This window comes from Canis aureus, chromosome 21 (genome assembly GCF_053574225.1).
Source record: "Canis aureus isolate CA01 chromosome 21, VMU_Caureus_v.1.0, whole genome shotgun sequence".
Taxonomy (NCBI): Eukaryota; Metazoa; Chordata; class Mammalia; order Carnivora; family Canidae; genus Canis; species Canis aureus.
This window is the reverse complement of record NC_135631.1, coordinates 40,725,105-40,750,698: the sequence shown is the minus strand read 5'-3', so window position 1 is coordinate 40,750,698 and position 25,594 is coordinate 40,725,105. Positions and strand designations below refer to the sequence as shown.

The 25,594-nt window shown below is 47.4% G+C and overlaps 1 protein-coding gene and 1 long non-coding RNA gene across 12 annotated transcripts in view; one reads left to right on the top strand and one right to left on the bottom strand.

Moving 5' to 3' along the window:
- LHFPL3 (LHFPL tetraspan subfamily member 3) overlaps positions 1–25,594 on the bottom strand; it is a 560,027-nt gene that overhangs the window by 41,746 nt on the left and 492,687 nt on the right. The window contains exon 3 of one of the 3 annotated variants that reach the window (XM_077863964.1): positions 19,164–19,211. The exons of 1 other annotated variant lie outside the window; for it this stretch is intronic. In XM_077863964.1, the coding sequence (XP_077720090.1) occupies positions 19,195–19,211 (17 nt within the window). In that variant the 3' untranslated portion in view covers positions 19,164–19,194. The remainder of the gene's footprint in view (positions 1–19,163; positions 19,212–25,594) is intronic. One more of the 3 variants, XM_077863965.1, reaches the window with a different exon arrangement.
- On the top strand, positions 12,951–24,999 carry LOC144292942 (uncharacterized). 9 transcript variants are annotated; one of them, XR_013360352.1, is made up of 7 exons: positions 13,493–13,801; positions 14,039–14,361; positions 14,913–17,852; positions 18,519–19,106; positions 19,285–19,433; positions 20,783–20,958; positions 22,733–24,999. It is a non-coding gene; the product is annotated as an uncharacterized LOC144292942 (long non-coding RNA). The 9 variants fall into 9 exon arrangements; XR_013360347.1 differs by lacking the exon at positions 22,733–24,999 and having other exon boundaries at positions 13,496–13,801; positions 14,913–16,664; positions 16,963–17,852; positions 20,783–22,726; XR_013360348.1 differs by lacking the exons at positions 13,493–13,801; positions 22,733–24,999 and adding an exon at positions 12,951–13,168 and having other exon boundaries at positions 20,783–22,726.

The following is a 25,594-nucleotide window of genomic DNA, read 5'->3' as shown; positions in this document are numbered from 1 at the left end:
TCTTTCCGGAGTCATATAAGTTCTAAGCTATAGGTATCAAACTCAGATCTGTCTTATGCCCTTTCTACCTGTTCTCTTCGGTGGGTAAAGTGTTTTTGATGCTGTATTTGTTTACCTTCTCTTTTTTCCTCCTTCCACACTAAAACACAACCTAATACAAATCGTATACATTTAAAAATATCTGGGTTATATTATATTGAGATAAAGCCTTTATCAACGCTGAGATGGAGACTTCACCTGCTGTAGCCTATCATCTTGTTTTACTTTTCTTTTAATGATAAATAGCACCTAATTGTATGTGACGGTGAAAGCATAAGATTGTCAAGGGAAGTCAGGCACTGCCTCTGGTAATTGTACTGATAAAAACATTTCAGAAAAGGAAATAAAAATAAAGAAGATTAGATTTTTCTGTCTCCTTCAGGCTGGGTTCTTAGTATTCTTTCAGTGTCCTACAAAATCTGGAGACAGGAGACATCAGTCTATCCAGATATTTGATTTGATTTTTCTCATTGTTAGCACGAGCAAAGAGAGGTGCTAGGAGAGAGAAGCATTCACTGCAAGAGCTTGGATGCTTATGTAATTTACATCCTATGGGATAAAATATACATCCTGATACTTTTATTATTTTGTTATTTTTATTTTATAAGGTTTTATTTATTTATTTGAGAGAGGAGAGTGAGCCAGAGAGAGAACACAGACAGAAGGAGCAGCAGAAGGAGAGGGAGAAGCAGGCTCCCTGCTGAGCAGGAAGCCCAATGTGGGGCTTAATCACAGGACCCTGAGATCGTGACTTGGGCCAAACGCAGATGCATAAGCCACTGAGCCACCCAGGCACACCCAGCCTAATATTTTTAATCCATTACATATAGCTGCCACTTATGGTAGAGTGGGCTCTTATTTTTTCGTCTTGGAGTGTGTAGTAGGAAAACCTAGATGCTTTTGCTAAGAGACTGCAAAAAGATGGAGTTGGTGTGGGAGGACTGGAGGGGGGCAGACCCATTAAGTAAGTCCATTCCCAGGGTTGCCTCCAGAAGACTGGCCCCAGGAACCTAGACATCTTTATAGCCTTGTGCACATAACATATAGTGACCCCCCCCCCCCCCCCCCCCGCCAGGATGTGATGAGCTTCCTTTAATAGTGGTACAATGCTTGATCTGCCTTGGACAAAGATACAGCAAATGATTAGTGGGCACTCAGAGCTACAACAAATATGATGCTGTGAGTAACCACACCACACAGAGTCTATTATTCAGCAGTGGATTTTTTAATAATCAACCCTCCTTGCATTAGGCAAAAATCTTAGGTGACCTAAAAACCTAGTTGAGTATCTATATTAGCCATGACATTTCCTCCTCTGTGAATTTCCTAATCATTTTTTACTTATGTAGAAATTTAAGCTTTTTTTTTGTAAGCACTATGCCCAACCTGGGGCTTGAACTCAGAACCCCAAGATCGAGAGTTGCATGTTCTACCAACTGAGCCAACCAGGTGGCTCCAGAAACTTAAACTTTTAATGTAGTTAAATCTATCATGCATTTCCTTTATGATTTGTGCTTGTATGTTTAAGAAAAAAATATATACATAAATACATATGGACTATGTATATATTTATGTTGTGGATATAACAGTAGTCTAAATATTCCTCTAGAAGGTTTAAAGTTTTGCTCTTTCGATAGGTATTTAACTCACATAAAATTTACTGTTTTGTGTATGAAGTAGGCATATGATTTAACTTTTCTTTCTCCATTTGGAGGGTCATTGTTCACTAATAATAGTTAAAAAGTTTACCCCTTTTTCATGGATTTGTAATGTCACTTATATCATATATCATGTATGTTCATCTAAATATGTCTGTTCTGGGTTCCGTCTATCAGGTTTTTGTTTTGTTTTGTTTTGTTTATCCAGGTGCAAAAAAATGTTTTAACCATTCTTAGTCCTTCATTCTTTTTTTTTTATCAATATAGGATTAACTTGCCAAGTTTTGAGAAAATTCTATAGGGATTTTTACTGGAATAAAATTGTATTTATAAACTCACAATTTAAGGAGAATTGACATACTTAAGATTCTCAATCTTCCCATTCATGAACATTTACTTACACTTCTTTTTATACCCTTTAGTAAAGTTTTATAATATTTTCTTAAAAATCTAGAGCACATGAGCTACTTTGTAGTCTTCTTTGCTACTGTGAACAGGACATATAAAACATTTATATTTTGATTGATTGTTGTTGTTAGACAGGCACACTAAATTTTTGCATACTGATTATATGTTTAAGAAATACTGCTGAACCATCTTATTGATTCTAGTAGTTTGCCAGATTTTCTTAAATTTTATATAAAGACAATTATATCTTCTGTGAGTGATGAAATTTTGTTACTTCTAGCGCAATCCTTATATCTCTTATTTATTTTCTTGCCTTATCGCTCTAGCTAGGGCCTCCAGCATAATGTTTTAATGGTAGCGGTGGTGGAGGCATCTTCTTTTGTTCCTGACTTTAAAGGAAGGATGTCTAATATTTCATGATTAATAATGATGTTTGCTGTGATTTTCTACTGGATATCTTATCAAGGGTCAAGGAAGTTCTCTTGTATTTCAAGTTTTCAAATAAAAAAAAAATGTCTTAAATCACCAAATCCTTTTTCCTATGGCTTTAAGAATGAGCAATGGTTTTTCAACTTTAAGAAGCTGGAGAGTTCAGGTCCAGGCAGGTACACACAATCAAGGATTTCAGTGGCAGCAGAGATTTGAAGAGAGAAGGCTGGAATTGTCATGTTCATATCCACTGAACTTGGAAACCTCCCCTGGTTACCCACTAACTCTCCAAAAAGTCCCTTCTATGCTCTGCATCTTAGAGACTTGACAAGTTTTTCACTAGTCTATGCTGACACTACAGTATCCTGTAGTGTCTCCTCCTGGTGCTATATAATATGGAGTTACATAAAGCCTATCTAATCTCTCTTCTTCTGGATAGCCCTTTAGGGCATGGCCATAGGATCTGTTTTGAGTACTATCATGGTCCCAGTTGTTCCTTTCTGAATGTCCACCAAGCCTTGCTTTGAGTATGGTGTCCAGAGCTGAAATCAGCACTATGGGCAGACTTGAGTTGAATACTGTTCAATTGAAGAGAACAATCCTTTCCTTGCAGTAGGTACTTTATATTTCATAGCCCAAGATCCCATTTGCTTTTTTTTTCTAAGATATTATTTATTTATTCATAAGAGATACAAAGAGAGAGAGAGGCAGAGACACAGGCAGAGGGAGAAGCTGGTTCCACACAGGAAGCCCGATGTGGGACTCGATCGTGGGACCCCAGGATCACGTCCTGGGCGGGAGGCAGATGCTCAACCGCTGAGCAACCCAGGCATCCAGATCCCATTTGCTTTTCATAGTATTGGTACCCAACGACCTTGCCGTTTAACTAAATCCTTTCTGCCTTTCCTCTCTATAGCTCCTGATTATGACCTCTTTGTGTGGCTGGGTATTTCAAACCATGGTCAAGTCTTTATATTGACCTTTGTTAAATTTCATTCTGTTAGAGTCAACCTGTTAAAATCTTTTGGATGCATACTCTTCATCCAGCTATACAATACTCTGCATTTATTTGACATAATACTGGAAGTCCACACCATAATGGTTAGACAACATAAAGAAGTAAGAGGCACCGAAACTTGTAAGGAAGAAGTAAAACTCTATTTGCAGATGACATAATATTCTATATAGGAAACCTTAAAGACTCTACCAAAAATTCACTAGAACTGATAAAATTCAGTGAAGTCACAGGATACAAAATTAATGTGCAGAAATCTGTTCATTCCTATACACTAATAAGGAAGCAGCAGAAAGTGAAATTAAGAACACAATCTCATTTACAATTGTACCAAAAATGATAAAATATCTATGAATAAACTTAATCAAAGAGGTAGAAGATCTATACCCTGAAAACTATGACACTGATAAAAGAAATTCAAGATGACACAAAGAAATGGAAAGACATTCCATGCTCATGGATTAGAAGAACAAATATATTTTTTAAAGGATTTTTAAAATTTCCTTATTCATAAGAGACACACAGAGAGAGGCAAAGACATAGGCAGAGGGAGAAGCAGGCTCCCCATGGGGAACCTGATGTGGGCCTTGATCCCAGGATCCAGGATTACGTCCTGAGCCAAAGGCTTCTGAAGGTCAACCACTGAGCCACCCAGCCGTCCCAGGAAGAACAAATATTGTTAAAATGTCCATATCACTCAAAGCAATCTACAGATTTAATGCAGTCTCTATCAAAATATCAATAGCATTTTCTACAGAACTAGAACAAACAATCCTAAAATTTGTATGGAACCACAAGGGACCCAGAATAGCCAAAGCAATCTTGGAAAAGAACAACAAAACTGAACGTATCATAGTTCCAGATTTCAAGTTATATTATAGGGCAGTAATAATTAAAACAGTATGGTACTGGCATGAAAATAGACACATAGATCAATGGAATAGAACAGAAAACCCAGATGTAAACCCACAATTACATGATCAATTAATCTTTGACAAAGGAAGAATGAATATACAACATACAAGGGAAAAGACCGTCTGTTCAACAAATGGTGTTGGACAGCTTCAGGCAAAAGAGTGAGACCCTTTTCTTTCACTATATACAAAAACACACCAAAATTGATTAATGAGGGCAGCCGGGGTGGCTCAGCGGTTTAGCGCCTGCCTTTAGCCTGGGGCATGATCATGGAGACCTAGGATCGAGTCCCATGTCAGGCTCCCTGCATGGAGCCTGCTTCTCCCTCTACCTGTGTCTCTGCCTCTCTCTCTCTCTCTCTCTCTCTGTGTCTTTCATGAATGGATGAATAAAATCTTAAAAAAATTGATTAATGATCTAAATGTGAGATCTGAAATGATAAAAATCCTTGAAGAGAGTTACAGGCAGTAGTCTCTCTGACGTTGGCCATTGCAACATTTTTCTAGATATGTCTTCTGAGGCAGGGGAAATAAAACCAAAGATAAAGTATTGGGACTACAACAAAATAAAATGTTTCTGCACAGCAAAGGAAACAACCAACACAATTAAAAGACAACCTACTAAATGGGAGAAGATATTTGCAAATGACAAATCCAGTCAAGGGTTAGTATCCAAAATATATAAAGAACTGATACAACTCAATACCCAAAAAACAAATAATCCAATTAAAAATGGTTAGAAGACATGAAGACTTTTCTCCAAAGAAGGCATAGAGATGACCAATAGATACATGAAAAGATGTTCAACATGACTCACCATCAGGGAAATGCAAATCAAGATCACAGTGAGATATCACCTCACACCTGTCAGATTACCCAAAACCAAAAACACAAGAAACAACGAGTGGCTGGCAAGGATGTAGAGACAAAAGAATCCTTGTGCACTGTTGGTGGGAGTGCAGACTGGTGCAGCCACTGTGGAAAACAGTATGGAGTTTCCTCAAAAAGTTAAAAAAAGTACTACCTATTATCCAGGAAACACATTTACCCTAAAATTACAAAACACTAATTCAAAGGGATACATGCACCCCTGTGTTGATTGTAGCATTATTTATAATAGCTAAACTATGGTGGTAGTTCAAATGTCCATGGGAAGGTGATGGATAAAGAAGAGGTGAGATTATACATATATATATTATATATATATATTATATATAATATATATATCACCTCTCTCTATATATATATATTATATATATATATATAATCATGAGTAGAGCTAGAGGGTAAAGGGCATAATGCTGAGTGAAATAAGTCAGAGAAGGACAAATACCATTTGATCTCCCTTGTGTGGAATTTCAGAATCAAACCACATAAACAAAGGAAAAGAAGAGAGAGACAAATCAAGAAACAAACTATAGAGAACAAACTGATGGTCATCAGAGTTGGGAGGGGTGGGGGGCCGGGGGAAATAGAGCATGAGGACTGAAGAGTTCACTTATCATGATGAAAAAAATCCAAAGTAAAATAAACTGGTTAAAAAAAAATCATAGGGGGCACCCAGGTGGCTCAGTGGTTGAGCGTCTGCCTTTGGCTCGGGTTGTGATCCCAGCGTCCTAGGATCAAGTCCCACCCTGGGCTCCCTGCTCAGTGGGGAGCCTGCTTCTCCCTCTGCCTCTGCCTCCCTCTCTCTCTGTCTTTCATGAATTAAAAAAAAAAAAAAAATCAGGGGATCCCTGGGTGGCTCAGCGGTTTAGCGCCGCCTTCGGCCAGGGCGTGATTCTGGAGACCCGGGATCAAATCCCACATCAGGTTCCCTGCAGGGAGCCTGCTTCTCCCTCTGCCTGTGTCTCTCATGAATAAATAAATAAAATCTTTTAAAAACAATCATAGAGACAGAAAACAGAATGGTGGTCCCAGGGGCTGGCTAGAGGGATGGGGAGGAGTCTCTGGGGCAGAAAAAGGAGAGAGACAGAGATGAAGGGATAATAAAAAAAGGGTGATGATAAAGAAAAGATTTGAGGTGGACAAGAGGAAATTTGAAGTTGTCACTGGACGAGCTTCATCTTGGCAGAGGGGCTAGAGGGGTCCACCCTGGGTGGAGTTGTTGTTGCAGGCTTGAGCCCAGAGCAGGAGGTTTGGGGCGCCTTGTGGAAGGCAGGTGTGAGGGGCCAGGAAGGATGTGCCCAGCAGCAGGGGATGCTCAGCAGAGGTTAGCTGTACGGAGGTGCAGGTGCGGTAGACGCAGCACTGCCCTCGGGGTCTTTCCCCAGCTATGTGCAGCCACCCAGGAAGGCAGGTGCAGAAAGCAGACAAGAGTGTTGGTGGCAATCCTGAACTGAGGGTTCTCAAGGTGGGGGAAGCAGCTTGGGGTGCTGACAACATCTGAGTGGGGATACTCTCTCTGTCTCCATTTATATTTGGGAGGGGGTCTCTGGAGATAGCCTTGCTTTGGGGGGACAGGGAGGCCTGTGAGTTGTGTTTGCTGCGGGTCTTTGAGCCTGTGGCGGAGTCCCTAGGAGGTCCCCTGCCCCACTGGAGCACCCCTGTATCGTCTGAATGTAAAAGGGGCTGAGGAAAATATGTACAGATTGATTTGTTTGGGTGAAGAACGTCGGCCACGCTCGCTTTCAGGGCAAGTCTGTGGGATCTTCAATACAGTTGGACACAAATTTTCGTGGCAACAGTGAGATATCCTGGATTGTGTTCAGCCTTCGGAGCAGGAGGCAGCCTGGGACGCAGCTAGAATTTACCAACTGATTTCAACTAGACTTTTAACTATCACGGAAGCTGCTGCGTAGTAATGTCTGCAAACCCTGTTTGTCTCCTGCAGAACCTTCAGCTAGAAACCTCTGCTGTCCTAACAGAGCTTTGTGATTAGGGATTACGTGGAGGGGGCCAGTATTGGGAGCCCAGGGCATTTTTTTCCAGCCTCCAGAAAGAAGGAAGAAGAAAAAGACTGACTTTAACACGCTGAAAGGGGTTAAAACATTATAATTCTCCAGATGGCACGACAAAGAGGACTCAGTTCCAAATCTACTGCCCCCAGGAGTGGTTTTGCTTGAGTGAGAAGAGCCCAACTGGCAGAGTTATTCTGACATCCTAAGAATGCCAGGGAGGTGGAGCTACCTTCCCTAGGAGAGTTTTAGAAAGGCAGGCCAGGCAGCTGACGGCCTCAACACTGCTCAAGGACTTTGGGGGGTTCTCAGTTCTAATTCTAGATTTTCTGTGTGACCGAGTGACTTGGTAATGGGGAGCCTCTCGAAGCATACAACTATTTGTCTTGTTTCCCCAGAGCCTGGCCTGTGCACACGCTTCATAGATTTAATATAGAAGGAATCACCAGTGGAATTGAAATGAGGTGGCCACATGGTGGTATAAAATATTCACATCTCATAGTATCACCTCCTGGTTTCTGCCTTATTAGGGAAAGGAGCACCACTCTGACAGCTGGAATGGTGTTGAATCAGAGCCTGCATTCTAGAAGCAGGCTGCTGGGAGGGAATCCCTGCTTCACTGCTTTCTAGTTGAATAGCCTCATGGAGCTATAGTGTCATTATATGCAAAATGGGGATGATATATTTGTGAGGACGAAAAGAGGCAATATAGACAGAGCCCCTGGCACACAACAAAATCACAATAATGCACAGGAGCTGGGAGTCTCTTTGTCGCCAGGATTCCCTTTTTTCCCTAATCCTAGGATTCACTTTTTTTTTTAAATAAAGATTTTTAAAATTTATTTATGAGAGAGAGAGGGAGAGAGAGAGAGGCAGAGATACAGACTGAGGGAGAAGCAGGCTCCCCACAAGGAGCCCAATGTGGGACTCGATCCCGCATCCTAGGATTAGGCCCTGGGCCGAAGGCAGATGCTCAACCGCTGAGCCACCCAGGTGTCCCCCAGTATTCACTTCTCATCCTTGTTCTGCAGCCTGGGGTCTTCCCAACAATGCCAAACATGCAGAATGTTACTGCTCGTAGAGCTGTGAAGGTCACTTAATCTACAGAACCTTGTGCAGTGCCCAGGTCATAAAACATCCTAAAAACCTGCTTACTCAAAGAATGAAGGTTGAAAGACATTTGCTCTCAATTTCTGGGAATTACAAAATGTGCAAATTAGTCTTACTGAGCAAGTGATTTAAAGATTTCCATGTGTGCAATAGAACTGTTGGACACTTAGGTGTTGAGAATACAACAATTCACTGAAATTTATGAAAGTATCTTTAGGTCAGTGGTTCTCAAGTTTGACCACCTAAGAGTTTCTGGATTAACTAAAAAATTCCCAAAGAGTCAGACTCAGAAGATCTGGGAAGAAGGTCTTCTTCAGCATTTTATTTTATATATTTTTTTAAAAAGATTTTATTTATTTGAGAGAGAGACAGCACACAAGCAGGGGGAGGGACAGAGGGAGAGGGAGAAGCAGACTCCCCACCAAGCAAGAGACATGGGGCTTGATCCCAGGACCCTGAGATCAGGAGCTGAGCCGGAGGCCGACTCTTAACTCACAGAGCCACCCAGGAGCCCTGTCACCAATGTTTTAAACCAATCCCCCAGGTAGTTGATGCAACACCTTCAGGCAGCCTAAAGGTCTCTATTGAGAAACTCTAGAAGTTACTTAAAAACGTGATGGCTGCTCATCTAAAAGCAAGAATCTGTTCTTTTACTTTTAGGTGTCCTTTTTTCTCCAATAGGTGAAGGAAGAACAGGATCGAAATTATCTTCAGTCACAGACTGGGCTGGGAGAATTGGATGTCGGGTAAGTCTGGACACGCTTAAAGGATTTGGCATAAAGATCTAGGGTCATTTGGACACACTATATGCCTGGAAATCATCCACAAGGGTCTTGCTTTTGGTTTGTTAAGCTAGGAGCCTATTTATCTGATTCTCAGTCTGACATTTCAGGGGGACTGTATTTTCTCCTTCAGGATTAAGGAAGAAATATTCCGCGGTGCTGTTGTAAATAATCCAAATTCTGGGATACCTGGGTGACTCAGCGGCTGCCTTCAGCCCAGGGCATGATCCTGGAGACCCGGGATCAAGTCCCACATTGGGCTCCCTGCGTTGAGCCTGCTTCTCCCTCTGCCTGTGTCTCTGACTCTCTCTGTGTGTCTCTCATGAATAAATGAATTTTAAAAAAATTTTTGAAAAATAATTTAAAATCTAAGAGAGGTTGATATGAACCACAAGAATCTGACCCAGAGCAGAGTTCCAAGTCCAAGGGGAATGCCTCTAGATCAGCATTCAAAGTCTATTACTAGGAAATAAATGCTAGGTCCATCATTCAGTAGGGTAGAAGTTTCTGTGTATTTCTACGACTTTTCTAAGGAATTAAAGTCTCCCAGAATCTAGACTCCACATTTAACCTCCATCTGAGGTCATCAGTCCGGGCTATCACGATACACACGTGCTACCTGGCACCACTCTCCCCTCCCTACTAATCTGTTGTTGTGAAATGTTGCCTTGAACGGATCTTAAGATTCAATTATTAATCAGAACCAATTTAACAGGCTGTTGATGCCAGGAATGAAATTTTTTTTTTCAATTTGCAAAGCTGGGATAAGCCGATCAAGGAGAATGGTATGATTTCACAGGAAATACATTAAGCTTCCCACGCCTGCCTGAAGAGCTAACCGAAGTTCACAAGAGTGCAAAGAAAGGTGTGTTTGGGTGGATACATTACCAGTGGATGGAAAGTAATTATGAGGAATTTATAAGCTATGGCAACCCCAGTTTACATAAAGTTTTCTTACCCTGGAAGGAAGGGTTGCTATCCTCTCTCTCGTGGATATGAGAAGCTATGAGCTTATTAATCACCCTAGGAGGCGCCAGATTTCAGAAAGGAGGGTGAAAAATGACCTAAGTCATTTGCAATATGCTGGAAACGCAGACTGTTGTGTTGAGTGTGAGGCAACTACATTCTTGAAGAGGGGCTCTCATAATGAATCGATCTCACCATGGAACCTCACGCTGCCCAGGGCATGCACAAGGTCACCTCAAAAGGTGACAGGTGCTCATCCAAATGCAAGAATCTCTTTGTTTTCTTACTTTTACATTTCCTCCTTTATTCTCCTGGTAGATGAACGGATGCTAAGATGGAAATTACCTTTAGTCGTCATAGACTGGCGACTTTTTCTCCCCACAGGATTAGAATTTCACCTCAGGGTGCCTGGGTGGCTCAGTTGGTTAAAGGTCAGCCTTTGGCTCAGGTCATGATCCCAGGGTCCTGGGATCAAGCCCCACATTGGACTCCTTGCTCAGTGGGGGGGCTTGCTTCTCTCTTCTGCCTCTGCCCCTCCTCCCTGCTTGTGCTCACTCTCTCAAATAAAATCTTCCAAAAAAGAAATAAAGAATTTCACCTCTAACACTGTGTAAGAATTAATACGATCATCTCCTAGTCAGGCGAGACTGTGAGGTACAGGCAATCAGCTGCAAAATTTGCAGGCCTAAGGCTAGATGAAAATTGTTCAGAAAGCCGGAAGCAGTGCCATTAAAGCTATTATAATACGAAGCTTTTCCCCCTTTTTTTTTGTGGGCTCTCTCTTGCCTTGTCATGGCATTTGTTTGCATTTATTCTTTTTTCAAAAGATTTTATTCATATACTTGGAACAGAGAAAGAGCACGAGCATGAGCAGGGGGAGAAGGGAGCAGAGGGAGAGGGAGAAGCAGGCTCCTCACTGAACAGAGAGCCCCATGCAGGGCTCGATCCCAGGACCTTAGGATCTTGACCTGAGCCAGAGGCAGATGCTTAACCGACTGAGCCACTCAGGTGCCTCAACCTTTTCTTTTTCTTATTGGAAAATACATAGAACATAAAATTTGCCCTCTTAACCTTTTTTAGATTTGTACATTACATGCACATTTTGCACATTTTTAAATGGACAGGTTAGTGGTATTAAATATGTTCACACTGTTGTGCAACCACCACTAGTCATGGTGTATTTTATTTGCTATTTAATGTCCTTCTGGGTACATAAAGTTAAAACTTGTAATTATTAGCATGAATTTTATTCGTTTTTACATTGTGCGGTGCTAGTTTTAATGTAAATGTCAGAGCATTTAGCTCATTTGTGTAATCACTGAGATCACACAATTTGTATTTAGTCTCTGGAGGATGCCTTGAACTGGCTGGAAAATACCAACACAGATTCAGGAAGACTGGGAAGGAAGAGAGGGTTCCCCGGGTGTAGAGCGGGCTCCAGGGGGCTGGCTGGGAGCCCCTCGCTGTGTCCCCACGCGGGCCTGATGGCTGCTGGCATTCCCCCTCCCATCGGTTGATGGACCCACACAGCTGGCCTGAAGCGGGTCCTGGGGAACCTCTCCTTCTCACTGGTGGTATCCCCAACCAAGGGTGCTGCCTACACCCCAGGGTACTGCAATCTCAGTACTCGGTAACGGGATCAGGAGTGGGCCGTAGGTTCATCCCTTACGGAGTTGTGGCCTCCTGCCCGACGTCCACCACACAGAGGCAGCACTGCCACCCCGGCCCGGGGCCACCAGCACCGCGCTCCGCCCTAAGACGCTGCGGAACAGGTGCACCCAGCCCGCATCGTCCCCACTTGTGCCAGGCCCTTCCTGGGGCAGAAGGTGCCAGGGGGTCACTGGGCAGGCCCAGGTGCCAGGGGACAGGTGGAAGAAAGGCCCTCCCCCTCCCACCAGGGACAGGGGACAGGCGTGGGGAGGAGGAGCAGGACGCCGAGCAATTTCCGAGCCTCCCCACACCCCCGCATGCCCTGAACTCCCGCTGCCCCCTCGGACCCCGGGGCTCCCGCTGCCCCCTCGGACCCCGGGGCTCCCGCTGCCCCCTCGGACCGCGGGGCTCCCGCTGCCCCCTCGGACCCCGGGGCTCCCGCTGCCCCTCCGACCCCGGGGCTCCCGCTGCCCCCTCGGACCCCGGGGCTCCCGCTGCCCCCTCGGACCCCGGGGCTCCCGCTGCCCCCTCGGACCCCGGGGCTCCCGCTGCCCCCTCGGACCCCAGGGGCTCCCGCTGCCCCCTCGGGCCCCGGGGCTCCCGCTGCCGCCTTAGACCCCGGGGCTCCCGCTGCCCCTCAGACTCCGGGGCTCCCGCTGCCCCCTCGGACCCCGGGGCTCCCGCTGCCCCCTCGGGCCCCGGGGCTCCCGCTGCCGCCTTAGACCCCAGGGCTCCCGTTGCCCCTCAGACCCCGGGGCTCCCGCTGCCCCCTCGGACCCCGGGGCTCCCGCTGCCGCCTTAGACCCCGGGGCTCCCGCTGCCCCTCAGACTCCGGGGCTCCCGCTGCCCCCTCGGACCCCGGGGCTCCCGCTGCCCCCTCGGGCCCCGGGGCTCCCGCTGCCGCCTTAGACCCCAGGGCTCCCGTTGCCCCTCAGACCCCGGGGCTCCCGTTGCCCCCTCGGACCCCGGGGCTCCCGCTGCCCCCTCAGACCCCGGGGCTCCCGCTGCCCCCTCGGACCCCGGGGCTCCCGCTGCCCCTCAGACTCCGGGGCTCCCGCCGCCCCCTCACATGCCCCGAGCTCCCGCTGCCCCCCGGGGCTCCACAGAAAGCACAGCTCCAGGCCCGGGGGGAAGCCCAAGCTCGGGCCCTGCGGGGCCACACTGGTCGGCCCTCCCGGCGCAGGCCCGGGTGCAGGGGCGAAGAGCAAGGGAGGCCGAGGAACGGCAGCGCCCCGTGAGCCAGGCCAGCCCCCGCCCAGCAGGGTGGCTCGTCACCCGCCCAGCTCCCCGTCAAGAGAGGGTGTGTTCCTTGGGCAAAGCCTTCTCTTCTCCTAGTACTGCCCGCGGTCCCCCCCGGCCCCGGGCTGCCCTCCTCTGGACACACAAGCCCGCCTGTGGGCTCCTCTCGGGCCTTCCTCGCAGCCCTGCCCTTGCAGCTTCTCCCTGTCAGGGGCGCGGGGAGATCTGCCGTTAACCGCGCTTGACAGCAGGGGAAGGACGCGCGGGGCGCGGCGCTTAGTGGGGGAGGCCCTCGGGCCCCTGAGGGGTGGGCGCCCTTCCCGGGGCTGAGGGAGGCCGCGGGGAGCTAACGGAAGGGGAAGGCTGCGGAAGGCCCCAGGGCCCGCCGGCGGAGCTGGGCTGAGGCCGCGAGCCGGACACTTCGCTCGCAGGGCGCTTCAGGCCAGCGCCCCTGCGTTTCCGGGGTGACCAGTGCGGAGGTCACGTGAGCCAAGGGCGCTCCTCGCCCCTTTCTTCCCGACCGAGTATAATGAAACCGCCTCCTGGGCCCTGCTGGGAAAGCGCCCCCAGGGCTCCGGCTGCTCAGGCAGGGAGAAGGGCGCCGGCTATTGGGCAGGCCCGCGGGGGTGGCAGCTCCCCTCCGAGCCGGCCCTCCCCCACCCGGAGCGGCCTGGGGCCCTGGGGGCTCAGTGGGGTAAGTGTCTGCCTTGGGCCCAGGTCATGACCCCAGGGTGGGGCCGGCCCCGAATCAGGCTCCCTGCTCGGCGTGGAGTCTGCTTCTGCCTCTCCCTCTGCCCTTGGCCCGTGCTCGCTCTCTCTGTCTCTCAAATAAAATCTTAAAAAAAAAAAAAAAAAAAGAAAGAAAGAAAGAAAAAGAAGCCGCAGGCTTCCTCTTCTTCCCATTTTCTCAGTAATTAACATCACTTTCCAGAGAAAAGACTTCACTTTTGGATTAGGATCCAGATTCCACGGAGATTCTCCTCACGGTCGCAGGGAAAACGAAGTCCTCAGGGGAACAGCCCGGACGCCCCGGCGTTCTCCGCACCGTCCTGAGGCCTCTCACCACCAGCAAGACGCCAGAACGATCCTTGTCTCTAATTGAAAGGAGGAAGCGGACCTGGGCCAGGCAGATGACCCTGCTCGTCCTGGAGCAGAATTTCTCAAAAACGGCGGCCTGTGGATCGTCCACATCGGAATTGCGTGGAACCACGGTTTAAAATCCGGTTTCTGCACCCCGCTCCGGGGCCACTGCAGGTCTGTGGGGAGGGGTCGGAATGTACGTTTTCAATAAGCCGAGGGGCGCGGTCCGGGGCGTGTTGGCCTGCGTCCGTGCCTGAGGCGGCTCTCAAGGCTGAGGGGGCCTCAGGATCACCTGGAGACGGGCGGGCCCCATCGCCAGAATTTTGGGTGCAGCGGGCCTGGGGGGGGGACCCAGAGTCTGCCTTTCTTCTGAGTCCCTGGGTGATGGCGACGGCTGCTGGTCGGGGGGGCCCCACCTGGAGAACGCCGCGGGGTTAGGACGATGGAAACAATTTCGCTTTGTGTCGTCAGAGGTAACCCACTTGCTGTTCTCAGGAGGCCCTGAGGATGGCGCGCGGGAGGCGGAGGGGCTGGAGGGCCTGTCTGTCCGCTGGGGGCCGCGGGCCTGCTGGCCGCCAAGCCAAGCTGGTCCACGCAGAAAGGCCCTCGGGGAGCACACGGGGGGGGGGGGGGGCGAGTGCGTGGCTCAGGCTTCTGGTGGCTGGCTCCTCAGACTCAGGGATTCAGGCCGGTTTAGGTAAAAAGGGGGTTACGGGTCGTCCTAGGGCAAGATGTGAAGGATCGTCCGGCACTTCCAGAAGGTCCCAGAACTGAACTGGAATATCCGCAGCACAGAGGAGAGCTGGGATCTCATCACATCGGCTGCCAGCCGGACTGCGCACACGACAGGCCACCAGCCCTCCAGGCTGCCGCTTCAGGGGTCACAGACGCTGCCCCTAGTCCGCATCTATGCAGGGTCTCAGGCCGCCGCCGCCGCGCCCCGCCGGCACCTGCAGTTACCGACACGGCCACCAGAGGGCCCAGCAGGACCACGATTATCTACCGAAGCCCCGACGGCGCCTCCCGGGCCCCGTGCGCCCCGCAAAGGGGAGAGTAACGGGGTGGGGGGTGGGGCTCACGCCCTTGCCTGCCTGTCCCGCAGCCTCAGTGTGACCACGGGCCTCGCGGGGCTGCGCAACAAGGCCATTTTCCTCTTCAAACTGCGCTGATGGTTGTCACTGGAGAAGGGATGGGACTGCTGGGCGAGGATGTGCTTGCCAGGAAGGGGTCTGCAGGCCCTCAGCATAATTTCCAACAGCTGCTCCCCGCAATGGACCTGGTGGATCGACATTTTTCAATCTACTTCGTGGTACCGCGCAAATGCCAGAGTCCTCTGGCACAGGGGTGCCTGGGTGGCTCAGTGCTTGAGCCTGGCCTCGGCTCAGGGCCTCATCCCAGGGTCCTGGGTTCGAGTCCCGCATGGGGCTCCCCTCAGAAAGCCTGCTTCTCCCTCTGCCTGTGTCCCTGCCTCTCTCTGTGTGTCTCATGAATAAATAAAATCTTTAGGGGGGAAAAACAGAGTCCTCTGGCACAACCTTTCCAGCCAGATTTGCCCTCTAAAGTCCCAGCTCCACCAAAATCTCGGAGCTGAAATTCTATCCCAGTGATACTTTCTGAGGTCACAGCTTTTTGCAGGGCTATGTTTTGTCCGGAGGCATTAGAAGGTAGGAAGTAGGAGGCAAGTATCCCCCTCCGTGATGTTTCCCTCCCTGCTATATCCTGGCCTGCTCTTTCCACTCAACTCTGAATCAGGGGAAGCTCCAAGGAAATGGCTGCAGACCAGACGGGCTACTTTGAAAAAAGATGCACATTGAGCTAAACTTGATATACGGAAACCAGTGTGGGCCAGATTGTTAAATCGAGTAATGATTCTCTGCTCCAAAAATAAGATTCATCATAAAAGTGTCACAGATTTACCATGGAAAAGGAAAGCCCTGTGAAAATGACATTGCGAGTTTAATATCTGCATTTCTGTAATTTAAAAACATTATTTAGTTTTATTTTTTTCTTGACTAGCTCTGGTCTTTAATATCGAGTGTCCAAGATGTGATGGTGGGTAAGTGTCCATGATGACATCAGACAGATTTGGATTCCAATCCTGTCTGCCCCTTACTAGCTCCAGGATCTTAGGCAAAATGATGAACTTCTCTGTAACAGAGCTGAGTATCCCCATCTGTAGATAAGGGTACTGATTTGTCTCCTGGCTCATGAAATTGTTATAGTTGGTTTAAAGAGTGGGTAAATTTTCTGCTTGTGTTTTTTTTTTTTTTTTAAGATTTTATTTATTTATTCATGAGAGACACCCAGAGAGAGGCAGAGACATCGGCAGAGGGAGAAGCAGGCTCCCTGGCGGGAGCCCGATGCAGGACTCCATCCCAGGACCCCAGGATCACGACCTGAGCCAAAGGCAGACACTCAACCACTGAGCCACCCAGGTGCCTTCTGCTTGTGGCTTTTTAAAAAATAACACATATAAGGTACAAAAAATAATAACAAATAATTGTGTTTAAAAAGTAGAAAATTAATAGCACCTTAGAAACCATTCATTCATGAGAGGCACAGAGAGAGAGGCAGAGACATAGGCAGAGGGAGAAGCAGGTTCCCTGTGGGGAGCCTGATGTGGGACTCGATCCCAGGACCCTGGGATCACATCCTGAGCCAAAGGCAGATGCTGAACCACTGAGCCACCCGGGTGTCCCTGTTGGGTTTTATTTTTTTTATTTTTTTAAAATTTAAAAAATTTTTTTAAATAAATTTTTTATTTATTTATGATAGTCACACAGAGAGAGGGAGAGAGAGGCAGAGACACAGGCAGAGGGAGAAGCAGGCTCCATGCACCGGGAGCCCGACGTGGGATTCGATCCCGGGTCTCCAGGATCGTGCCCTGGGCCAAAGGCAGGCGCCAAACCACTGTGCCACCCAGGGATCCCTCCCTGTTGGGTTTTAAATTATTCTTGGATTGCCTCAGAGACTTCCCCGGCCCTGTCAACCCAGGAAGCAATATACTGAAAAGAGAAAATGTAACCTTGTTCACATACTGAGCCTGGTGTCTTGTGACGGAGAAAAGAAGACATGAGCCACAGAGCCCCAAAGTGCAGAAATCGGACATGAGCAAGTGTGGAGTTCGCCGTGCCCACCTCGGTTTCAGGGGCCCGCGTGAGGAGGGAAGGCTACTTGCTTCTCACCTGCACCTTCTCCCTCCTGCCCGTGTCCACCTTCAGTTCCTAACAGACTCCCGGGGCTCTTGCTCCAGTTTGTACAGCCCGACTAGAAGTTTTTCCATAATTCTGCAGTGCGAAATGAATACGGCGGGGAGGACCCCGCGTGAAAGCAACTGGAGGTTCACGAGCAAAGTTAGCGTCACATACTTGCTGTAATCAGCTCCTCTTATACTCGTGTTACAGGCGAGGAGCCCGAGGTCCAGAGAGGCCCAGTAGCTCTGCCAAGCTCACCCAGATGTTTATGGCACAGCCAGGACTGGGACCCCAGTGTTTTCTTGGGATGTTGGTTCCTTCACTCTCCTTCACTTCTAAATACAAAAGCTCTCCTGGCTGTGTGTGTGGGGGCCTCTCCCAGAGAGAAACAAGCTGGGATAATACACACTGAGAAGATCTACGATGCCAACAGGAGGGTCGAGTTTCAGTCGGGCCTCTGTCCCGTCCTGGGTAAGTTACTTTCCCTCCCAGTCATCTTCTGTGAGTTAAGGGGTTTGGAGTGAAGGACCCAAGGACCCGTCAGCTCGAAATGGTAGGTTGGGGTCTCAACACTGAGCACACACATCTCATGAGAGCCCCTTCAATTTCAAGTTCTTATCACCTCTGACAGCCAACTTGGAAAATGTCCTTCTAATCCCCCCTGAACACACACTTGAGATTTCAGTGAGACTGAGGACAAAGACTGATTCAACCCTGAAGTTGTTGGCAGGTGGAGAAGGCTGTACAGTAAGCCAGGGTCATTTTTTTAAATAAAGATTTTATGTATTTATTCATGAGAGACACACACAGAGAGAGGCAGAGACACAGGCCGAGGGAGAAGCAGGCTCCCTGCAGGAAGCCTGATGTGGGACTCGATCCCAGGTCTCCAGGATCATGCCCTGAGCCGAAGGCAGACACTTAACCACGGAGCCACCCAGGTGCCCCAGACAGGTTCATATTATAAATTCCTCCTCCCCAATTTATTAATTCTGGAAGTCTGGTTGATCACATATTAGAATCACTCAAAGTGGAAATACAGTTTATGTGGAGTCAAGGAACACCAAAAGTGACTGTGTGTGTATGTGAACGATGAAGGGCCCATTATTTGACTTAAAAACCATATCCTTTCTCCTTCAGGATTACACATTTCATAGAAGTATGTGTCTCCACTGTATACGTATGTACAGAGAGGAATCCTAAGTAAACGAGAAGATTACCACTTCTCTCCATGGCTCATTTCAGCCACATGGCACAGTGGCATTTATTTTCATAGCTTTGACTCCTAAAGAGGCTCACAGGACAACGAGCTGTTTAAGGGGGGTGGCCCCAGAAGAACACGGCACAGCACAGGTGTGCTATTGGTGGCCACGACCAGTGTGGAGAAGCCCACAGACCCGTTTCCACACTGGGAAGGAGTGCGTCCCTGCGAGAATGAGGCCACATGCCTCCATCCTGAGAGCCAACAGTCAGGGCTCATTGTCAGAGAACAGTAACCAAGCGCATTCCCCAGGAGCCCCCAGCTCCTTCCTGGGCAGGTGCCAGGCTCACAGCTGCAAGGGCTCTGGCTCTAACTGGGGCCGACGATTGTGGGAGAGAGAAGCACGAATGTAAAACCAGGAACAAGACACGCGATCTAGGGCTTAAAAGCGACCGTGCATGCGGCCCAAGCGCCAAGCGGCGAAAGCGGGAGTCAGAGGCGAGCAGCGGAGAGAACATGCGGGAACGGTAGGCAGAAGCGCACAAAACACAGCCGGACCCACAAGGAGCCATGCTCACACTTACATGGCGTGCTCTCACACTACCTTGGTTTGCTTTAAGCATTTCCATCGTCTGAGAGTTTGGGAGGGAAAAACAGAATGGTTAAAGGTAAATTACATTAAGAGTTTGCACTTGTTTGTTAAAGGTCAAAAACAGCAGTGTCATTCCTGGCCATCCCAGTCACGGTGTGCACAAAGACACGCGTGGTGATCCGCCGTGATGAAAGGCACAGGTCTGGGAGCCAGACTGTGGTTTCATACCTCGCTTCTGCCGCTTGCTGGTTGTGTGACCCTGGCAAGTATCTTATCTTTCCACACCTCAGCCTCCTCATCTGTAAAATGGGTCTAACAGAGGGGCACTTACCTCGTAAGGCGGTGGTGAGGATGGCATGAATTAATACACGTGAAATACCTGGACCAGTCCTACCCACCACTAAGCATCATCTAAGTCTCAGATGTCACTGTTACCACTAGTTTTACCCTTGGCTTCCTCAGGCAATACCACCCAGATTAGCCAGTCAAACGTTTATGGAAGGCCAAGGACTCAGAGATTTTGAGATGCTCAGTAAGAAAAAACAATAGAAACAAATCAAAGCAAGCATTCAGGAGAAATAGACAAAGTGAGAAGTGTACAGGTTGGGCAATAATTTCATGTGTTGCAATAATTCTTTGAGGACATAATTTCAAATTCCAAAGCAATTCAGAGTAGCTTTTAAAGAAAGATAAATAAAAATCAATCACATTCACACAGATCAATTAGAACCCCGAGGCCTGGTTCATTTTGGACAATTCAAGGCTATGTTTACATCATCAGGGATTACCTTTGCCCTGATGGTGTCTTGTGTTTTCTAACTGGCCTCCATCCAGTGAATTGCTTAAAGGCACCAGCACAGGGGCGGGAGGGTCATTACACCAAGTCATGTAGGAGGACAGACCTCATTCCTCTGTTCCTTCCTAGAGCCATTCCATCGGCTCCCAGCTCCCTTGGCAGGATACTGTGGTCATGGGGGCAAGAATGGGACTCTGGTGCTCTTCCTGCTTCCTTCTTTTGGTTGCTACCTATGGCACTTCTTATTCATCACTGGCCTGAGAAAGTTTCCCAGATGGAGGCTTCAGGTTTCTCCTTTGTTACTCTAAGTTTTCCCACTCTTGCAAAGACGCGGGGGGACTGTGTTGGCTCTCTTTGGAACGTGAGTATCTAGATGAAGCAACTTGGTTCCTACAGTTGGGTGAGTGGATGCTAAATCTTTCCAAGGAAACATTAAAAGCAACGTTGGAAGTCTTCAGCTGGTAGAGTACAGAAGGAACAAATGGCAAGGAACAGGCCAGCATCTGTTTCCCCTAATCGACCTTTGCCAGAAAGTAGGAGTCACAGGCTGCCCCTGAAGGAGGACACTTACTCCCTAAAGCACAGATGCCACCATGGTGTTCAGCTTCCAGCTACGTGCAGGGTGTGTGTGTGTGTGTGTGTGCGTGTGTGCGCGCGCACACATGTATATTGGTGGCGCCCAACCATGGATGGGTGTGTTCTGAGAAGGCCCCTGCTTTAAGCAGAGTTTTAACCTGGGTAATATATATATATATATATATATATATATATATATATATATATATTTAAAGATTTTATTTATTCACTTGATGCAGAGAGAGAGCACAAGCAGGAGCAGAAGGAGAGGGAGAAGCAGGCTCCCCGCCAAATGGAGAGCTTGACATGGGGCTGGATCCCAGGACCCTGGGATCATGACCTGAGCCAAAGACAGACCCTCAACCAACTGAGCCACCCAGGTGCCCCAACCTGGATAATATTCTTATGTGCAAAGGTACCCCGGAGTTGAACTGTCCAGCTGCCAGTTGGGCTGCAGGCTTGTAAGGGCTGGGTCTGGGCTGTCCTGTGTCAGGCAGCCTCTCACCCTGTCAAGCACAGCATGCCCCCCATGGCAGGAGTGGGTTAGGGCTGCCAGGGATTGCAGCTTCATCTTCATTTGGGAGGGAAGCTGGCTTTTTAAAGACACAGTCTGAGATCTTTCCCAATCACAGGTACTGGTTTCAGGGACACAGATTACAGGTCCTGGGCTCTAGAACACAGAGAGACACCTTGATTTGTCCAATATCTTTTTGAAGGGATGCTATTTATGTCATCAGAATGTTGCTTGGGCAAAAGTGCAAATGGGAGAAAGGGGCAGAGGATATTTAGAGAAGCAAAGAGGTTTCCAACCAGGAAAAGTAGACCTAATGAATTGATGTTTGCAGAAATGGAGACATTTAAACAGAATTATTAAGCAATTAGCCAAATTATAACTGGGATGGGAAACACAAGATGATCTCAAAGGGAATCATTTCAAACAAGTCATTCTTTTGCACTGGAAGGCTTTCATTCTATGCTGTCTGGAAGGTCATTATTTTAGCAGAAGAGATAGAGGCAGTTATGTTTTCTGGTTGATGGGACAAGCAATGTCATGTTTTCAGGAGGATCAGGGAGCCCATCAGGCCACAGGGCCATATCTGGAAGGCTGGAGCCCTGGATGGAGTGAAGCTGGCTGTGGCACCAGCGTCCTGTAGTGTGAGCTTTTTAGTACGGTCCAATGGCAGTAGCTTCTAAGCACTACTATGGGCTGCAAGGTCCCATCCTCACCAAGGAAGAGCAGACAGACCCAGGCATCAGGCTAAGCTTTAGTGGGTAGCCCACATAGGAAGAAGGCCAAAAGAATGGGTTCTATCACTGACTGAACGGCTGATGCCAGCGTCATTTTTGGAGCATTCAGATGTTCTAAGCTCTGCTTTAGCTACACACTCAGGTCTCAAGGCAAACTTCTTCTGGGTCCCTCTGACCCCTGAGAGTTATCCCCTGGACCACAGGTATCATGTTCCAATCAAGACCTAAGCCATGGGACACACTTCCATCGACAGGGAGAGGACTTCTCAGAGAAAAGGAATCGCATTACCCCTCCTGAAAAGTGGGTCATGGACATGTGTGTGCAACAGCTCTTCTCTGCTACAGACACGCCTTGTACCATCCCTGCTCCTACTGGACACTGCTGACTGTTTAGAAGGCTCACCAAATACATCAGTCACTCTTACAGCAGTAGATCAACTAACAGCCTGAGAGTCTACTCATTAAATAATTTTTTCTATAATACTCAAAACACAGAAGCGACATAGTCTTTATGCTTCCCCTTGATTTACTCACACTTGAGTGAACAGCTGTCTCGTTCATTAGAAACTTTATAAAAACCCCAAATGTCCCTCTGAGTGAGTATTTCTTTTATATCTGGGTGATTTGCACTAAGCCCTGGGAGTCCGGGTTCGATAGTTTAATTTCCCACTTCCCAGGTGGTAGCAGATAATAGGTGGAACGCTGAGTGTTGACTGATTTTCCTTCAAATGCATCGCCTCCTGGGCCTTTAGTGTTCAGTGGCAGAGGGTAGCAATGAAAAGAACAGATATGAAACAGAGTCCTAGTGAAAATGATTTTTAGTTGAGAGGCCTTTCAGAGGAGAAATGCAAGATGGCACTGTAATTTATTGTTGGAATCAGAAATCTAGGCTGGATATGACCTTGGTAATTAATGACCCCGTCTGCTGCTTTGTTTTATAGATAAGGATATGAGGCCCCGAGAGGACAAGTGTCCCAGCCTGCTGGAGAGTCAGGGTTATTGGTGGACCCCCTGACTCATGATCCAAGACTACTGCACCGTGCTGCTCCCCAGTTGCAAGAGAAGAACATGATTTTCTAAGCAATGACATCCATTAGGAGTAAAATATGAGCATTATGTGCAGCCTGCCCTGCTGAGTTTAGAAAGGTTTAATCTCTTCACAAGCTAAGGGCAAAGTTAGTTAGGAAGCTACTTTAATTCTCCCAATAAGATAATCAAATGGTGTGTATGGTCTGCCTTTAGGTCACTGATCCCCAAAGCTGAATAAACTACGGACCCCTTTAAAGGAAAATAATCCTCAAAGACCTATGGTATATTTCCTTAGCCAGCACTGGAGAATAATTTTTAAAAAATATTTATTCATTTATTTGAGAGAGAAAGATAGCGAGCAAGAGAGAGAGAGAGCACGACCAGGGGGAGAGAGGGAGAAGCTCCCTCCGTCAAGCAGGGAGCCCATGATGGGGCTCAATCCCAGAACCCCGGGACCACGACCTGAATCAAAGGCAGACACCTAATCAACCGAGTCACCCAGGCACCCTGAGAAACATTTTCTTAAGAAAGCTAAAATCTCATTCTTTGAACATGAGTTTCAACTGAGAACTGTCACTGATAAAGGACATTTGGTAAAATGAAAGCATCAAACTTAAACATCCTTCCTAACCCCTGTGACCCCCACCTCCTTGCAAGAATATGTCCCTGAAATTCAACTTGAGAAACACTGTTCTAGCTCAGAACTCATCTCTTGTTCTCTTCTCTGGACCCATTAACGAACTCCTTTCCAGTTTGTTCCTATCCACCTTTGCTCCTGGGATAGCTACCTTTTGTACAGAATGGATTAAAACAATATTTATTTATTTAGTTCACAATTTTGCAATGGGGCCTGTGTGTCCTATTACCTTGTCACCTGATCTCTCTCCCGAATCCTGGGTCCTCTGTGATTTCCTTTCTTTCTTTCTTTCTTTCTTTCTTTCTTTCTTTCTTTCTTTCTTTCTTTCTTTCTTTCTTTCTTTCTTTTCTTTTTTAAGATTTTATTTATTTATTTATGAGAGACATAGAGAGAGAGAGAGAGAGAGGCAGAGGCACAGGCAGAGGGAGAAGCAGGCTCCCTGCAGGGAGCCTGATGTAGGACTCTATCCCGTGACCCCAGGATCACACCCTGGGCCAAAGGCAAGCACTCAACTGCTGAGCCACCCAGGCGTCCTGTCTGGGATTTTCTTAATCTTTGCTTTAGATGAAAATCCAGCCCAATCCTGCCTTGGCAGAACAGTATTTTTTTTTACTGGAAATGCTAGTTTTGTAGAAAGAAGGAGCTAGAGGTCTGCAGTCTGACGTCCACTGGCCATCAGCCACTGTCTGGATTTCAGGAATGAAGTTCCACCAGTTAAAATGCACTTTAAACACCTCAGCTGGCCGTGTATGGTAGTTAAGTTCTGTGTTTTACAATCTTGCCAATTTAACATTGCCATCCTGTCCTCCCTCTGGGGTGACAGGTGGCTAAAAACACATTTAGATTTTCCTCTGAGGGGGACTTACTCTCTCCTTGACAGGCTCTCTCTGCTCCATGTCTCACAGACGACTAAGAATTTGCCAGGGACCTCCCCTTGGGAATGTCTCTTCAGGCCTACCTGCTTTCATCTACTCCTGGGTCAGAATTCACTTCATTAAGAATTCATTTCCCAGCGGTGAATGTAAGCATGCTAGAATTTCTTCCTGGCTCTTACAGTTGTTATTGTTTTTATCTTGGATTTTATGGAAAGCAACTTAAAAAAAATAGGATGGGTCTCAGTTCTGCATAATTGTGGTTAAAAAAAAAGAAAGGCTGTTTCTTCATACTCACACGTTCCAATACGGTAGCCACTAGACACACGTGACTATTGAAATTTAATTAAAATGAAATTCAATTAAAAATCTAGTTCCTCAGTCTCTTCAGCCACATTTTAAGGGCTCAAAAGCCACATGTGTCTGGGGTACTTACTGGTTAGAGCTGACACAGAATATTTTCATCATTGTTCTTTGGCACAGTGGTGCGCTAAAAACATTTATTATGCATTAATAAAATTTGAATGCAAGATGCGTACGAGGCTCTAGAAGTCAGATTCTGAAAAAGATACAATGAAACATAAATATGTAAGACAACTTCAGTCAAAACCCGTCTGTAAAATGTTGAGAGTTATTTAATAAACAATACAGTTGGAAGTCTGGGTGTCTTTATGTTCAAGTCACACAAAGCCTCATCATTTAATTTAGATTCTAAGAAGATCAGCCTTTATTTAAATGAAAAGACAGAACTGACTTTTACTAAATGGAGTTTGTGTGTGTGTGTGTGTGTGTGTGTGTGTGTGTGTGAGGTTGGGGTGGTGGACATGCATGGATAGACCTATCAGAAGCATCTGGAAACCTGTGTCATACTAGACATTTTCTCCCCTATCCAGGTAAGACTAGGATTTTTTTTTTTTTTTTTTTTTTTTTGGCGGTGGAAGGTGCTACAGGTGGAACTTTTAATTTGAAAAAGCTCAAATGGAGTTTTCTCCATCCCAGCCCTCTAGTTGGGAACCGCTGCTCCCCCAAATGGCTAAACTGTGCAGACCGGCTAGGACCCTTTATGTACTTTATTTTTATTTATTTATTTATTTAAAATTTTTATTTATTTATGATAGTCACAGAGAGAGAGAGAGAGGCAGAGACATAGGCAGAGGGAGAAGCAGGCTCCATGCACCGGGAGCCCGACGTGGGATTCGATCCCGGGTCTCCAGGATCGTGCCCTGGGCCAAAGGCAGGCGCTAAACCGCTGCGCCACCCAGGGA